Raw genomic sequence first — 17427 nt, forward strand, 5'->3', positions numbered from 1 at the left:
AAAAAAAAAAAAAAAAAAAAAAAAAAAAAAAAAAAAAAAGAGGGGGGGGGGGGGAGGCAGTAGAAAATGGAAGGTTTCAAGGCAGGGAAGAAGGATGCCTTGCATCTTCAGAAAACATGCCTTGGACTGAAAGATGTCTGTGCAATGAACTAAGCTTGTCTAAAGCAGGACTGGTGGCTGCCTTGATCCCAGTCTATAAATACCTGTGCAGAGAGCAGAGCTGTGAGGCTGGAAGGCACCTCCATCTCACAGGCAAAGGTGTAACTTCCAGCACAGGAAGGTGCCCATAAACAGGCTTCGGCCAAACTCACACCTTAACATGGAAGGTGAAAAACTGATTTACCATATCCAGAAGTTTTGCTCCTGGACCACAACAGCTCCCAGATGTGAAACCAGAAAAAAGTTTTGGAGAGCTCCTGGGACCCAAGTTATGGCATGTAGTCAGGTTGTGCCATTCACACCATTTCTTCCTGGCTTTAGTAGCTTAGGAATAAGCTGCATTTAAGCTAAAAACAAACAAAACCTTAGGAAATTAAAACAGAATCAACACGAAAGACATATGAAGAGTGAAACGTGAAAGAAGACAGATATAAAAGTATTTGTTCTGGTCTAGTTCCCAAGCGACAGTATATAGTAATGACATCTTTCCTTAGCTCTGGCTTGGAAAAAGTGCATCTACAGTTCACTAACTGTAGTCCAATTTGACATCCAGCAGCCTGGGTGGTCGCTAATAGGGGAGATCCTGACTTAGAGCATAAACTGCAAAGTTCCAGGGCAGCACCAACTGCCCAAGGAAGGCAAACAAGATGTTCTGGAAGCAATGCAATTTACTCATGCACAGGTAGCACATACTGTTACACTGTCACCAAATAAATGGTTCAAATTCTCACCTTGTGTACACCTGTGCCATCTCAGGGAAGCCTCTGGTACAGGTGGTGTAACTCCATACAACTGCTGGAACTGAGTTGTCTCGCAGTAACAGCAGTTAATCCACAGGACAGGAAACATGGAGAGCAAAATGTCTGAATCTGCCAGCAGTCAATTTATTGGCCTTTATTGCCAGCACATGCCGTGGGTGAGGTATAGGAAAATGTATCCATAGTCAACCTGCAGTGCCTGCCTCCAAGATACTTTTCAAAGCCCAGCAGAACATTCTGCAGTAGTTCTCATTTGCTTCTTAACCAAAAAATGCCTGCATTCCCAGCCCAGCAGTTTATGAAGCAATTCTGTTCCAACCAGATTTTTTAAAAAATTAAAAAATAATTTTTAAAAAAAGAAAAAAAAATAGAAAAAATATTTCTGGGGACCACTCTTAATACTCTTAGATCTTCAGCCCCATAGCTGTATTCAGCCCGTTCTGCTCAGTGCTCAGTCCCAATTACAGTGAACTAGCTCACTGCTCAGTCCCAATTACAATGAAAGTATTTAATTTCCTCTTTGATTTCCCTTCAACAACAGATTGCAGCTTGTGACACTTCAAGCAATTTTGTTAGCTCATTTAACAAACATTGAAACCTGAATATCTGCTGATTATGTTCCCAAGCTCCGGCTCATTGCAATAAAGGATGGAGAAAGGAGATGCAATCTCTGGAGACTGAGAACCTGAACATAACTGCTGGCTGAAAACTTTTGTTGTCCAAGTAGTCTTGGGGTACAGCTAGAATCTTTCATGAATGATTAATAAAATATAGGCAGATCAATGAAACTCTGCCCTAAATGTATCTGTGACCAACTTAGGTGGGGGTCAAAGAAGCCTAACCAGCCAGTATCCTGTAATTTACATCTCTTGATGTAGTGAAACAGAGTTACTAATCTCATTTACTGAGGATGGTTTCTCTACCCCAGGTACTTGACTCACCTAAGTGATTATTTTTTCCCCTTCCTTGTTTCCTACTCAGCATTAAAATTATTATGCAGTGAGTTGGTTTCCAATATCCGTGTTCATACTGAGGAGACCCTTCCTCCATCAGTAACACCACTGAGTCCAAAAACTGAAAATTCATTATTATATTCATTACTGGTGAACACACTCAATCACTTATCAAGAGAATATTAAGCTTCCCATAAAGCACCTTTAGTGGTAAATTTTAGAGATCTTTAAAGTCTGTCAGTAATATCAAACTTCAAAATTATTTCTTATCCCAAATTTCTATAACTAGCAGAGTCACTTACTTCCAGGAATAAGACAGACTGTAGAACATATTCTCATCTTTCTTAATGGATGATGAGCAGGCCTCAGTAAAGTTGTTAACAATGTAAAATAAAACGCAAATTAAATAGCACAATCAAAATCAAGCAGTTAAAAAAATAGTCATGCAGGCACTATATGATACTAAGTACCAACCTTTTGCTTACATTGTCACATAGACAAAACCAGCATATTAGAAACATAATAAATCACAGAAAGCCATTTCTGTAGCTGGGAGTTTCTCAAAGTATGGTTCATGACCCACCATGGAGATTCATGAGTGAGTTTGAATGGGGTCACAAAAAACCTGTTAGCAAGAAGCAAGAGTTGAGTAGCTCAGTCCTCTAGCAGGGGAACAAGACAGCAGACTGTAATTAGTGGCTGCAACTATTTATACTTGCTTGGGAACTGGTAACTACCTTTAATTACAACAGCTCACTTTCTCCAGGAGAGGGGAGCAATATAGGCTAGAATTAAAATTGCTGGATAGTTGCTAACTGCCTTTTGTTGCAGGCAATAGATCTGTTTCTCCAGGGAGGAAGCGTAAACTTGAGACTGGATCTTATTCCCCCCTCATTTAGAAATGGGGCCATTACCAACTCAGGGAGTCACATAAATATGCAATCAAACATGGTTGTATTTTCAAATGGTGTAAAAAAGAAATAATTAGTCTCATTTACAGAATGTGTGACCACCAAGCAAAGACTGAGTTTCCCCATGCAATCTTCATTGCATCCTGGTGAAGCAGGACATTTATTAAAGGACTCAAAATGAGAGGTTAATTGAAAAAGTAGAATGATCTCACTGAAAAGCATTTGTACATTTCTCTCTGCTGCCCTGCCTGTCATCTCAACCCACTTTCTTGCCCAGAAGGGATCACCTTTTCAAAGCTGTCGACAACTGGACATACCAAGGTGGAAGATTGGAACTTGTGGCTGCAGTCCAACACCACATGGCCTGGCTCAGTTAGCATGCCAAACCATCAGGAGTCTCCTCTTCCCTCCTGAGAGTAGCTTTCATCAAGACTGGAAGAGAAACTATCCAGCTCTTCTCCCTCTCTCAAAATTTGGGATTTTAGGGAAATACAAGAATGATACACACCCCACCTCCCCATGTGTCATAAACAAAAAGGCATTTTGTTTAGACTTATGTGGGGAAGAAAAGAACAGTTTCCCACACCATGTTAGGGGCTTTTAGTGTCATCCAAGTCCATGCTTTCTTGAGGTCTCTGTAAGGTCTACAAGACCTGTGGTTACAGAAAGCCTGTCTCCTTCAGTGCCCTCTGGCTATTGCTGGCACCACGTTAATGTGTTGGTGGTGGTTCTGTGGGGTGTGTGATTATGGTTTTGTGTGTGTTGGTTTTGGCTTGGTTTGTTGTCCTTTTTTTTGGTTTTGTGTTTGTTGTTTTGTGTTGGTTGTTTTTTTTCTGGGGGGACGGTTGGACTCTGTGATCTTAGAGGCCTTTTCCAACTGTGACAATTTTGTGATTCTGTACCTTGCTCCAGGAGAGCTCTGCAGCTCCCCAGAGAGCTGTGCCAGGTGAAAGCAACCTTGTTGGTGGACATGCCTTTGTTTCAGTAGCAAAGGTCCCCTCGCATGCTGCCCTCTCCCTCCCTTTCCCATTCTGACCCTGCATCCTGTGCTGTGCAACCCTCTCCCTGGGGAAGCAGCTCAGAGAAGAGATCCAGGTTGCAATTAACCCAGGGAAAAAGAAAAAGACAAAGAAGTTATTTTTCAGCTGGATCAGTTTTTCAACCTGTTGCATTGCACACCCACATGAGCACCTGTGATGGCCTGACCCAAGAGTGGGAAATATTAGAAGCAGCTTAAACAGCACTGCCACGCAGTGGCTGCTAGTGAGGGAAAGTCTAGACCTGGCTGCTGGTGGGAGAGAAGGAGGGGTGACCTGGATGGTGCCTACACAACTTGGCTGAGGAGAAAGGCTTTGACAGTGAAAGGAAGTTCCCGAGTTTTGCAGACAAAGGCATAACACAGCATAGGCCTCAGCCTTGAAGCTGGGCAGCTGGAAGCTCAGAATGGACTTAGCGTTGTGCCAATGAAGGTGGTTAAATGTAGGAGGAGATGAAACTGCATTGGCCCAAGGCATTAAGGAAGAGATTAAGCCATAAGACATTATTAAACCTAAGATTTGGGTCTCTCCTGCATTTGTGTGCAAGAAGCGGGATGAAAATGTCAGAATAAGCCCCTTGCAGAAGAGATAGTAAAAATGGTGCCAGCTGGATGGACTGGAATGTGGCTGCTCCCATTGAAACCTGCCTTGTACCCAGTGGCCTGGATGGCATGGATGGGGTTGTATCCAAAGCGCCTGCAAATAGAATGACCTGTAGACAGTAAAAAATACCAGACTCAGCATATTATTTTTCTAACGCTAAAAGCAGCATGTTTGTGCCATGGGCACACTCCCCTTGAGTTGCTGGGACATTTCCAGTCCTTCTCATGGGTTCTCTGCCTGCTGCAAGAAGTCAACGCTAAGGAGAAGCCCCCTTGCAAGTCATGCCACCTTGTCTTCCAACAATTTGGTGTGTGACGTATCGCAAACTACTGCTCCTCAGGGGATCCAAGAGGCACAGGTTATTCCAGGAAGTTCACAGAGCAAAAATTCTGCTTTCTGCTTCCAAAATCAAGTAGAAACTCTTCCCAAAGCATTTCTGCACTCTTGTGAGATCTGCAGGGATCCACTCAAGGGATCTTTTTATAGCTTTCTGTGAAATGCTCCATAACTGCAACCGCCAGTCAGGTTTTATCAAGTTTTTCTTTGCAGCCTGTCAGCAGCATTTTGACTAGCCGGAAGGGCTACCTCCATGCTTTCTGGTGCTGAGCAGGATGCCTGCAAGCTGTGCAGCTTGTTTAGCAATAGGGATGCAGCCCCCAGCAGCCTGAGAAGCCAGGGAGAATGGTTTCAAAAAAGTATTTACTGATAAATGCAGAGAGAAAATCAATGTTTAATTCCTTGCCCCTTGACTCTCTGTACTGCTGCTTAGCTTTGTGTCCCTTCTGTGCCAGGTGAGGCACAGCCTGGACAGGTACAGCTGGGGAGGGGATGCTCTGGGCATAATGGAGGCTTTAAGGTAGATTTTCTAAACATTATGGATTTAATCTTTGCTTAGCAGCTGGTTACTGTGCCGAAGCCATGAATCACACCACTTGAAATGATTGAAGGAGGGGAAAGAATAATAATAATAAAGTGGCAAACTAGCTCAGGGATAGGCTTGGGAGTCCTATTAAACTTGAGAGGGTATGATTTCTATTCCCAGAACTGCCGGTTAACACAAGAACAAGCACCATGCTTCCCCACCCCATACAAAGAGTTGTACTAGACAAAAACTGAGGAGCAAAGCAGCAACAGGTCAATCCTCTACTGTGTAGTCAAAAGATGCCAGCAGATTAACATGGCAGCTCCCACGAAAAGTCTGCAGCAGCTCTGGCAAGCTTTGCAAAATTTATGATTATAGCTACGGGCTTCATCGCAAAAGGAACCAAATATGTGATGTTTGTTTCTGTGGAAGAATGGGAGGAGACTAATGGTAAAGGAGAGGGAGTGGGAGTGGGGAAACGGGGAGAGGGGAAGGCAGAGAAATGAGCCCTGCTGAGTTTTCAGGGACCCGCAGAAAAAAATCGCCTAAATAGAGTAGTTCAGACCTCAAATACCGTGTGGTGCTTTGACAATCTTCTGGTTTATGGCTTACTTAACAAAGTGTTCTTACATTTGCTAGGCTGGAATGTCCATTTGACTATAGACTCTCTGCTACTTTGCTCGTACTTTAACATTTTGGACACGTGACAAAAATGTGTGTAGCGCATTTTTTAAAGTGTTGATTGTGCTCGTAATTTTCAAGTCAGAATATAAAATAAACATCTCTGCCCTTTCTTCCAGCAGGCAGCACAGAGATCTGCTCTCCGCGTTCTATCTGACAGGTACATTTTGTCATTTTTATGAACTATAAATTGCTTTACGAAACGTTGAGCCCTATTTATTGTGGCATATAACTCATAATCGGATTTTGTCCCCAAAGTATCTGTGAACTGGAATGTTAAACATTTTGCATGCTTGGATTTGTCATGCATGTGTGGAGTTTATTACTGCAAAAATCACAGTCTTGTTGTATTTCATCCAGAATATGCAGAATCCCTTGTTGTGATACCAAACAAGAGATAAGAAACTTACTGGAGAAGGCATGAATGATGCAGCAAATTCTGAGCTTTAGAGTTTGCTGACATATCCGAGCTCATTTTTCAGCAATAAGTGCTTCATTTATTCCAAGACGTTCACTTTTGACTTTTTCCAAATCCTTTCCCTGGGAATTACTTTTTTACTTATTTTTATTACTTATATTACTTACTTACTATTACTTTTTATTTTTATTACTTTTTTCTTAGAGATTCTCTGTATGTTTTATGCATAAAAACAATCCCTTTTTTTACCCCTTAAGTTTTAAAGGATTAGTGTTTTGGAGGAATTTAATTCATTTTTTCACTTCTGGAACTGCAGCAGTGCTCCAGGCAGATAAGCAGGGAACCAAAACCTTAGACAGTGTTCAGGTTTTACTCAGCTCTTTTTCAAGCAAAAAATCCATCAACTTCAATGGGAAACTTGCCCGAGTGAGGAATTCAGGATTTGGGCCACAGTAAATGTTATAGTTGGGCTGTAGGTCTGCACAGATATTTACCTTAAATGACTTTTATGAAAGGGGATTGATTGAAATATAAGGTAGCTTTCTAAAACGTTCCTGATTTCTTTTCCAGTTTTGGGAACAGGGGAAGGGAAGGGGGAGGAGAAACTGTACGTTTTAGTGCCTGTGAAAAAGAACTAGCAGATTTACATTTATCCACAAATGAGGTACTGTGTCATGCAGGCTGACACAGAGTAAATTTCCCCATGCCTTGTTGGCAGCCCCCTCTGCTCCGTCTGGCCCCCCACCCCCCGCCTCCCTGGGAATAAGCAGTAATTGACTCTGGAAGCCAGCTCAGGCCATGATTTCTCCAGAGCAGAGCCTGTCACTTAGCCTGAATTATATGTTGTGCATGGATGAATAACATTTCTCTCTGCTCAGAGCCTAAGACCGCCAAAATTATCGACCTTCCCCCCCCAAGTTTACAAACACCTTTTTGTTTAGAATTCCCCCCTCCCCTTTGAGGAAGAAAATTCCCAAGTGAAATGTATGGGATGTGGGTGAAATCACTGGCATGGTTGTAGGGTATTTTCTGTAACTGGGACAAACGCAAAAAAGCCAGAGGATTCAGAGTCAGCATTATGCCCCTCTCCCCAGAGGTGTGCAGACTCTCCCCCGAGGCAAAGCAGCTTTTGCACTCTGTGGGGGCAACACCGTGACCAAAGGAAACATGGAGTTTTTTTCTCAGCATCCTTCCCCGGGGCTGAATGAGGAACATTTCAGCAGAAGTGCCCTCGGTGGTGGTTAACAAGCCCCAAACCCTGCAGTGAGCTTTCTGCCTTCCCTAGAAAGAGAAGTGGTGATGGATAGATGGTCTGTGCCTCATCCAGGGTGGTGAGGGAGCTGGGCGCAGCCTGCCCTTGCCCTCAAGGCAAAAGGGCTGAGATGCTGCCCATCATACCTCAGAGTTAGTATTTGTGCTCAGATCTGCCCCCAAAGCATGCCTGGAGACTATAGCTTTCCACCTGCCCTGCAAATGTTTGACTGTCAGGGCACCCTGCCACCCGTAGCCTCACTACAGTGAGCAAACGTGAGGGCAGGGGGCCAAAAACCCATGCTGTGATGGCAGTTTCTGTCTGGTCTTGGCTAAAGTGAGGATGCCTGTGATATTGCTGCTTGTTACTTGTGTCCCAGTAGCAACTAAGAGCTCCCGGTCACGCACCAGCACTTCCCAGCATCAAGGGAGACAGCAGCTTAAATAAAGCTCTCAGTTATTTTGCCTTTTTTTTTTTTTTTTAATAATCTTCAGTAGTTCTTGTTGCAGTTTTTGCTTTCAGCTTCTGTTAAAAGAGTAACAGCTAAACTGAAAGGAGGAAGGTGGGGGGATGAAAAAAAAAAAAAAAAAAGAAAAAAAAAAGAGTTTTTAAACCTGTAGCTATTGATTTCTGTAGTGTATTGCATTCAGTCTTGTTTTCAGAATGACACAGTAACCCCCAGCAGATTTATGTGCAAACACAAAGATTGGTGACCCAGAAGCCTGACTGAAACAGCTTTTCTGCTTCCAGAAGACAGGTTGCTCTGCACAAGCACTGACTGTTTTGTCGGGAAAGATGCACTGGCCCCATTAGCTTTTCATTCTCTCATGAAAAACCCTCAGTGTTTATACAGCACAACTTGGTTTTAATTTTATTGTGCTCTTCAGGAAAGTGGTCCAGCTATGCAGATAGCTCAGTTTCTGGGACAGAGAAGAGCAAGAACTTAACTCATACACCTTAATGGTATAGTGCTAGTGTATCTTCAGTTGTCTGACTCACACATCCACTGCCTGAATAGCTTTCAAATTAAGAAAAATTTCTGTAACTAAAATATTCAGTGTGCTCTGTTGTTACATAACAGTAAGCAGGGTGGTTAAGCCAGGTCTTAAACCTGCTTAATCCCGCTGAGCTAAATGGATTTTATTATTGACTCCCATGGTCCCAGAACTCTGACCTTAAGGCTGATGTTAAAAGCTAATTTTTTGCAGTCTGTTCCACTAATTCAGAAGCAGTTGCTTGCTGGATCCATTTGCAGTAGAGAATGTCCAGCTGTAAATTACAGCTGTTTGTAATCATATCCAAACACAATACTCATTATTATTCTTTTGTTCTTTTTAGGCTGAAAAGCCCACCATGAGGGAGACCTCACGATCCTTAATCCGCACATTAAATTTACTCGCAGCTCATATTCATGTGCAAGATAAGATTTTCCATGAAGTAAAGATTTACAGTGGTCTTAGGGCACTTTTATTCCCCTAGCTCCTTTTATTTCTCTGTGCTGTAAGTGTGGGCCAAGTAGGCCTGCTGCAGGGTTTTGAACACTCAGAGGGAAGTGCTGTACCACCTCTGAATTTCACCTCTCATTGTAATAAGGGAAAGACAGCTCACTCATCACAGTGCTTGGGTGCTACTTGTGAGACCCGCTTAACACACAGCCTGTTCATTATGGTTGGTGACTTGCTCAGTCTGTCTGAGCTTTGGTCCACCTTCTTGTTGAGCAGAAGGGGTAAAACTTAGCATTTCTGTGTAACTGTGCCTTGTTTGTCCATGTTTGATCACAGTTAGGACACTGAAATGCAGGCTTTGCCAGGCACAAGCTGGTTTACCCTAATGGGTCTGGCCAGTTGCACTTAAGATGCTGAAGGGCAAACAAATACTCCCTGTTGTCCTCAGGAGCAGTGAAGGGTTGGGGAGCTGAGCACTGGGTTGTGCAAGCAGCTGAGCTCCACATCTGTGGAGAGAGAGACATTTGCAAGAAGAAGTGCTGCTGCACCACCTCTCGTGTGTGTGTGCACACATTCAGACTCAGTTGCAGGGAAAACTGAAAAGAAGGGATTGACTTGGGACAACCTGGTCCATTCCCCTGATCCTGTAAGCAGCCAGAGCATCAGTGGTTAGTCCAGTGGGTTCTGTAGCGTGGTACTTCTTTTTTCACACCCACATTGAGATACCCCATTTAGGTTAGGAGGCCTGGGGAGGGTGAGCCTGTAAAGTATTAAGACACCAGTAAGAGGCAATTCAGACTTTTAACAGATCACTTAAAGCAGGGAAGTCAGCTGTCCAAGCAGCCTTAAAATAATCAGTACATCAAGCCAAAGATTTCTTGTTCTCAAGTATCTGCTTGAGCTGTGATTAAGCAAAACAGTTAAACTTGTCATACCCTGAAGTAAGTAATTAGGCCAGTGGCAGCAAGCAAAAATACTCATGTGCTTTGTGTCACTCACATACTTACATTTGTGTTGGACTGAGTTTTTCACTAACATTGCCTTTCACACCGTGAGAGCCCCCACATGAGAAGCTACGTGGTCAGCTTATCAGCTGAGTGACTCAGTTGGCTGGAGAGGCTTCATGTGACAGGTCTGGGTAATCAGTGACAGCCAAGGGGAAGCCTTGGCTCAGGACAGCTGATCTGGAAACCAGCAGGGAGTGACAGAACTGACATCATGGGCTCCCTGGGAGGCAAAGGTTGGCCGGAGAAGAGTGTGCACACACGGGGTTCACTGCCACAGAAACAAACACAGCACTCTCAAAGCATTAGCACATAGCTTGAACTTTCAGGATTATCTGTGCAAGGGAAAAGAGAATGGGGAAATGAATTTATCTTTTATGCCTTATATGAAAGCCTGGCTGTTTGGAAATGCTGGTGTCCCACAGTAGCAGCCCTCTCACGTGGTGCAGGGTAGAAAAGGGCGACTGCTGCTAGAAATGGTCTAGATTTCCTCAGCCCTCCTAGTTGGAGAACACGAATGAGGAAATCTAGTGATACAGGTTTTATATAGGACACTATTTCCAGTATTGGAGAGTGCTGTGAGTTAGTGAAAAGAGGCATGATTTGAATGTATTGTAGTGCTGCGTGAGAAGGTGGAACAGAGCTGTCCCAGGGAATTGTAATGATTTTGAGCCCTAGCTAGTGATGCTAAATACTGAAATCCATTTGGTGCTTAGAATAAAAAACAAACAAACAAAACAAACAAAAAAACACCAAAACAAAACAAAACCCTTAACTATTTTTACTTCAAGGAAGTGGTAGCATTTTGCTGTTATGACAGCCAGATATCTTGCACCTCCCTATGGGCAACCCCCTGCCTTCTCAATGACTCCCCAAATATACCTTGAGGGGAAACAATTGGTTCTACTTCCCAGAAACATTTGCATTTTGAAAAATATCCAGCTGCTAAAAGAAAGGTCTGACTAATAATTTCTCATGTATTTTCTTTGGCTTGCTAGGTCTTTTAAGAATCAGTTTGTGGATAATCACAGAATTAGAGTGGAGGGGAAGAGAGACAAGGTGCAGGTTTGTGGTCTTTCACATATTAGCAAAGCAAAAACAGGTCCCATTGCTGGCTGGCAGCATGAAGAATATGCAAAGTGCTGTTGGGAAAAAGAGTGTATATGTGTGTAGCATATGAAGTGCCTCAGCATATGATTAACCTCACTGGGTACGTAGTAAATAGTAGATAACTGTGATCAAAAAAGTATTCATGTGATTTATCAAACTGAGCAACTCTGCATTTTGCAGTGAAGCAGGAGGTCAATCCTGAAATCTAGGGCAAGTAGAGCAATAGGAAATTGCAGAGACTAAGAAGTTAATCATACCGTTGGGCTGCTTCCATCTGCTTTTGAAAGACAGAGTCGGTGCACTGCTAAGCGAGGATGCTTCACAGCAACAGATCAGGAATTAATTTTTTCTGCAAATCTTCAGCTATCATTTGTGGTAACACAGGCTTATAAAAATGTAATTTAATTTCTTGGGAATAAATCACCCAGGACAAGAAGTGTGAGAATGTTTTTTTAATGCGCATATATGAGGGAAAAAAAAAAAGAAAATAAAGAAAAAAAAACAGAGTGAGTGTAGGAGAAGCAGCAAAAATCCAAGAGGAAACAAACATTAACAATATGAGGCCTGGAAGGTATAAATGGCTGTCTGGTTAAATTGTGTAGGTAATTGCCTTTGAAAAATCAGTTTGCAGTTGGGAAACTTCTACATTTTTATGACCCTTGGAGGCATAATCTTGTCTAACCTGTCTGTCCATCTTCATCAGTGTGGGTCAAAGGAGCACTGACAAAGTATTGTTGAGCTTATGCTCTGAACACTACTCCCATATATCATAAGTGCATAGCTGTGGGCAGTGAAATTGTTAATGAATTCTGTGTTTTCCTTATTATTGATATTACTTATGATATTTCAATGAGACTTGGACATTATGCTCCCTTTGGGCAAAGACAGTCCCCCTAGGCATTGAAAATGCTGTAAAACAAAGAGGATTTTAACCTTCATAGTAACTCTGGTAGCTGAAACTTGCTATATTGAAAGAGGTAGGAGGACAATTAGTTGATAACATTATGACTCCCTTTCTTCAGCAGTGGGATAAGAGAATAGAGACATGTACTATTATTGATTTAATGTGCTATTTTTAGTGCTCTGCTGCAAAAGTGGCATCTTATAAATACATTTGTACCTATTTCCTGGTATTCTGAAGAAAGAGAGCTCAGGTTTACACAGCACCAGTAGCAGGAAAAAGGGGACCACACTGTTCCCACAAATCATTGAACTTTCATTACCACCCTTTTTTTAAGAAAAGAGGAAAATTGGTTGCAAGCAGCAGCACCTCAGCCTGGTCTAGTTATAGGATGTTCCCTTGGGACTTTCAACCCTTGTGTGTCTGTGAATCATGTGCTAGCTGTAGCTCAAGGAATCTCCAGAGTGGCTGCAGCAACACAAAGGAGAAATTTCAGTTCCCTTTCAGTGAGCCAGTAGTCCATGCAGCAGATGGAGGGAGATCCCCCCTTCAAGCTTCAATCACTCAATAATCAGCCACGCACAGCAGGGTGTTCTGGCATCAGCTCCACGGATGATGTGCTCACTCCAGTCGTTCTTTCCTGCCTCTTGCAAAGCTGGGTTAGAAATCCCAGCTGAACTTCTGGTTTTGCCCTTGTCACTGGTCAGGCTATCTGCCTACTGCCCTCTTTATTTTTTAATTTTAGTTTCAAGAGTGTTTTTTCCACGTTCTTGGTATTGTTGTGACCTCGGTAACAATGGAGGCAAAAATGGCAGGGGAGCCCTGGTTTGCCTGCAGGACAGCAGCCATGTTCTGCAGGAGGCCAGTCCCATGAGAGAGCTGTACTTGTGCCCAGGGTGAACAAGGGACTCCTCAGTACAGCATCTTCATGTGGCCTCAGTGGAGGCAACACATGGTCTATACCTTGGCTGGCCTTCGCTCTTTCAGGTGTAAAGAGGATGCTACACAGATGTAGAACAATGGCCAGTTTCTTTGCAGGTAAAAAAAAGGTGAGTAGGTGCAAAGAAAGAGGTGCCCTGGGGTTTCCCCATGAGGATCAGAGTGTGGCTGAATCAGGCCCAAGATGTTCCTGCAAGGAGATCACATTGTCATGGACCGAGATACTTTGCTCACCCATGCAGTCCCATCCGAGTGTCTTTTTTCATGACTGCCTTGATTTTTATGTAGGTTGCAGGAAAACTTTTATCCTTTGCTCTCCTCTTGGAGAAGGGTTGGATTTATTCTGCCACCAAGGAAGGGTTCACACTGTTCTAGCTTTGTTGCATTTCAGTGAAAGAAAATATGTGATCTTTGAACAGCCTGGGTTTCCTCCCAGAGAAAAACTGGATCTTGATTACAATCACAGCTGAAAGGCTTTAGACATGTTTGGTAGCACCTCTAGAGAAGTTTTGGGCTAAGAAAGCCTTGGAAAAGACCCACATCCAGAACTTCCTGTGAAAAGGATCAGATTCACAAAACTGTTTCTCCTTGTTTCCTCCCATACTCCTGTGCATTTGAGAATGGTTTCATCTTCCTACCTTATTAGAAAGAATCAGTGCATGCGCATCGTCTCATGGCTACCCAAGATTTTGAGCCAAAAAAGAATCATCTGATTCTCTTGAGGACCACCATCTGCACTTGTAACCAAATTCCTCTTGAAGATTTTGAAGGGGATACTCTTCCACAGGCTCATTACAGAACCCCCTTGGTCTTACTGCCAGAATCCTGGAGATCCTAGAGGTTGCAACAGTCTCTTCCTACCCAAGGAGCTGTTTCTTTTCTTCCTCCTAAAAATTACCAAAAGAAAATAAGAAATCCAAACTCCTTTCTTTCTATGCAGTGCATTGAAATCTAGATGCTGAAGAGTATTTGGAGAACTCCAATGCCTTACAGAGCTTCCAAAGTGGGGGCTTGACGCTGCATTCCTGGTATACCCAGAAGCCAAATTTCCATTGTTTGGAGTTTTGGCAAGCAGGGCGTGTTATACTTATGTGTAGGGCTCAAGCTGGTTAAAGAGGAATGCTTTTTCCATACATATGAAAAGTCTTTCATTCAAACATCAGGAGAAGGAGGTGTGTTTGTTTATACAGTTTTCAGCCACCACTGACAAACTGGCTTTGCATGCAAAACTTCTGGTTTACCCAAGTATTTTGTGGCAGCAGGGAGCATTTGTTCATGGTAATTGTGAAAAGTAAATAGAAAAATGACAAGTTTCTGGTTTAGTTTGATTGAGAGATATTATTTTTCTGCATGAAATGAAAGCTTAAACCATATAATTGCATTTAACCTTTTAAGTCCTGCAGTAATTCTCTTTGTGGTTCATCAATGTCTCTGATCAGTGTACAGTAGCAATGATTCTTACTTTAAGCTGACTCTGGGCTTTGAACTGTTAGATTTCAGTGATCACATTTTCACCAGTACAAAATGAAATAGCTTCACTGATTTCAGTAGCATTATCCCAGTTTTTACCCACTGGGGATTTGACCTTAGCACTTTGGAAGTGTTTTCAGCTTCTAAAAATCACAACACTGCCTATTTGCACTTCCAAATGTTGCATAAGTGAATTATTTTAAAGGAATGCACCCGGCATGTGGTTCAGACATCAAGATATAGTTGCTGTTCCACTTCAACCCATCCTATCTACCAGCTCACCTGACACTCTCACTGGCAACCTGGTAATAAGGGCTGCAGGGAAGGTATTCAGCGTCCTGAACCATTGATAAATCAAATCCTGAACCCAAATCTCAAATGGCTCCATTTCCAAAGATGCAAGGGTTGTTTTGTGTTGTTTTTTTTTGTTGAGTCAACATTTCCAGGAGGTCTGTCTGGTGACATTTGCTTTACAAATTATCAGAACAAACACTTTCTGCTTTATTTTTCATTCTTATTTCTTTCTTTTGGGATTTTGTTTAATGGGAAAATTCAGAATTTGAGACCTTTGTTCCGAATTGGGATGGCATGAAATTTCAAAATTCTCCTTCAAAATGAAAGACCTTCCTTCTCTCAAGGACTCTATTTATAGTAGACTGCCCTTTTAGCAGTCAGAGTCATATTATGACTGTGTGCTCTTATGTGTTTTTAACTTAGATGTAAAATTAGGTCTGGCTTGAAACTAGGTGTAAAGAGTCTAAGTTCAGACATTACCTTTTTATAACTTGAAAATGCTATCATTTTGAAAGGCAGAAATAAATAGAAATTACTTAAATTAAATTAGTTATTTTTCCATGGGGTATTATTTAAATGAGACATATGCTATCCTTAATATAGTCTGCGATCTTCTGGCATTTTAGGAAAAAAAAATACTTCTTTTAAAGGTAGGTATTTTATGCCTAATGAAATTTCTTTTGCATACCAGTGTATCTTCTGCATTAGGTATCGCAATAAAGATTTGAAAGGTCTTTTTCATTCTTGACACAGGCACATAACTTTTCTTCATGCTGAGGGACTGCCTCTCACACACATATTCACATGGAAGAGAATAGACCCTTCTCTGTGGAAATCTAGCAGCCAAATTATTCACAAATAGCTCTCACTTATTATTTACTGGCATAATCAAGCACAACTGTTCTAAATGAACAGTTTGTCAAATAAAAAAAAATGGGGGAGCAGGGTTAAAGAGTCCCATGAGTCTGATTCACACAACAGATAAACATCACCCTAGAAAAGTCATAGAGACCTGCCAAGTAAATTTCTTGCTTTGCAATGATCCTTTAAGACACTTTAAAATGTTTCCGTGAAGATCTGCTCTGGCCCTGGTGTCATACGTACCCGGGGAGGTCTGTGTTGTTTCATGCCCAGGCAGGTGATTGCTGCTGGTGGAGCAGGCACTGGTGAGGGGGTGGCTAGTGCCTGGCTCTCAGCAGCCCTGCAGGACTTTGCTTGCCATTCCCATTGTCCTTTTCTTCCTTCCTACAGACCCTTCAGACAGAAAAGAGGAAAACCAGACACAGAGCCTCTGTCTCAGGCACCTTCCCCCACTTGGCGCCAAATATCCAAGATTTTGGCTTTCCGTGTTTCCCAGGGGGAGCTTGTTCCAGAGCCTGTGTTGCCACTTGCCATCTTGCTTGCCCAATATGCCCTTTTCCCATTCTTCAACCCCCCCTGACCACAGCAGGGTGCCTGGAGTCCTCCCTGGGATCCTCCTCATCTCCCACCCGTTTCCTCCAGCTGCCCCCAGTTCCAAGGCCACACAGCAGAAGGCAAGTCCTGACAGCTTGCATTGTCATGAGTGAAGCCTGGCAGAGGCCACTCAAGCACCACCAAAGGTTAGTGTGTCCCCCATAATTAGAAGGGGACAACCTCTCTTCCTGCTGCGCAGGAGACACTGCCTTGGTGGGGGGCCAGCCCATTGCATCATTTTGCAGCCCCAGAGACACCAGTGTGCTTTGCTGGCATGTGATGGGACATAGCCTAGTTGGGCAGTAATGGGGGACTGGCACTGCCACCCAGCTGGCCAGGCTGTCCCTCAGCTGCCAGCCACACAGTGGGGTGACCACACCATCAGCTGGACACGGGGGATTTCTGTTTGAGTCTTGAGTCTTCTCCATTCGGTTCCCTTCAATAACCATCACTCTTCCCTGCTAATAATCCCCTCAAATACCGATTTACTGAAGCCACTTATTTTAAGGTCATGATGTCCCTTTTTCTAAAGCTTAATAAGCTTGATACTGACCATGTGGAGTTAAGAGTGGGTTTGTAAATATTTGTATCTTCAGTATTATTCCTTTGATAGCAGACACTAGGACAATATTTCCCACATCAAAAGGACCCTTGGGAAGGGTTTAGGAACTCTGGCCAGGCAAAAAGAGTTGCCTGAAGGAAGAGGAAAAACCTTGGAGAAATACCAGACTCTTTTTTTTTTTAATTTTGAGACAAATGGACTTTTCAAACTTTGCCCTGAAAAGAGATCTGGTCATGACCTCCTATAAATCTCATATGGCCATTTAAAACCTCACAGTGCTCTGGTTAAACAGCATTGCACCAGACAAAACCTCCAGGGCATGGGGACATTGCTGAGGTTTTTCCCTTTCAAGCTTGTATATTGTCCCCATAACATATTGCCAATGTTCACAGGACCAAATGAGACTGTGGCCTTTCTTTAATGTACTTGGAGCTCTTGTGTTGAGAGCCTGTGAGGTCAACAGGAAAACATGGAATGAAATCTCAGCTGAGTGTCAGTTTTTCCCAGGCTTCCTGGCAATTTCCAACTTCTCGCTCTATTGTTTTCACTTAACAAGATAGTGCCTGTCATCCACTCAATTAAAAAAAAAAAAAAAAAGAAAAAACAAAAAAAG

The 17427-nt window shown here is 42.8% G+C and overlaps 1 protein-coding gene across 1 annotated transcript in view; it reads left to right on the forward strand.

Moving 5' to 3' along the window:
* AFF3 (AF4/FMR2 family, member 3) overlaps positions 1 to 17427 on the forward strand; it is a 345281-nt gene that overhangs the window by 256928 nt on the left and 70926 nt on the right. Inside the window, exon 10 of the mRNA XM_010001439.1 lies at positions 6084 to 6124. Coding sequence (XP_009999741.1) covers positions 6084 to 6124 — 41 coding nt within the window. The remainder of the gene's footprint in view (positions 1 to 6083; positions 6125 to 17427) is intronic.

This window comes from Chaetura pelagica, unplaced genomic scaffold (assembly GCF_000747805.2).
Source record: "Chaetura pelagica isolate M959 unplaced genomic scaffold, ChaPel_1.0 scaffold377, whole genome shotgun sequence".
NCBI classification, from domain to species: domain Eukaryota; kingdom Metazoa; phylum Chordata; class Aves; order Apodiformes; family Apodidae; genus Chaetura; species Chaetura pelagica.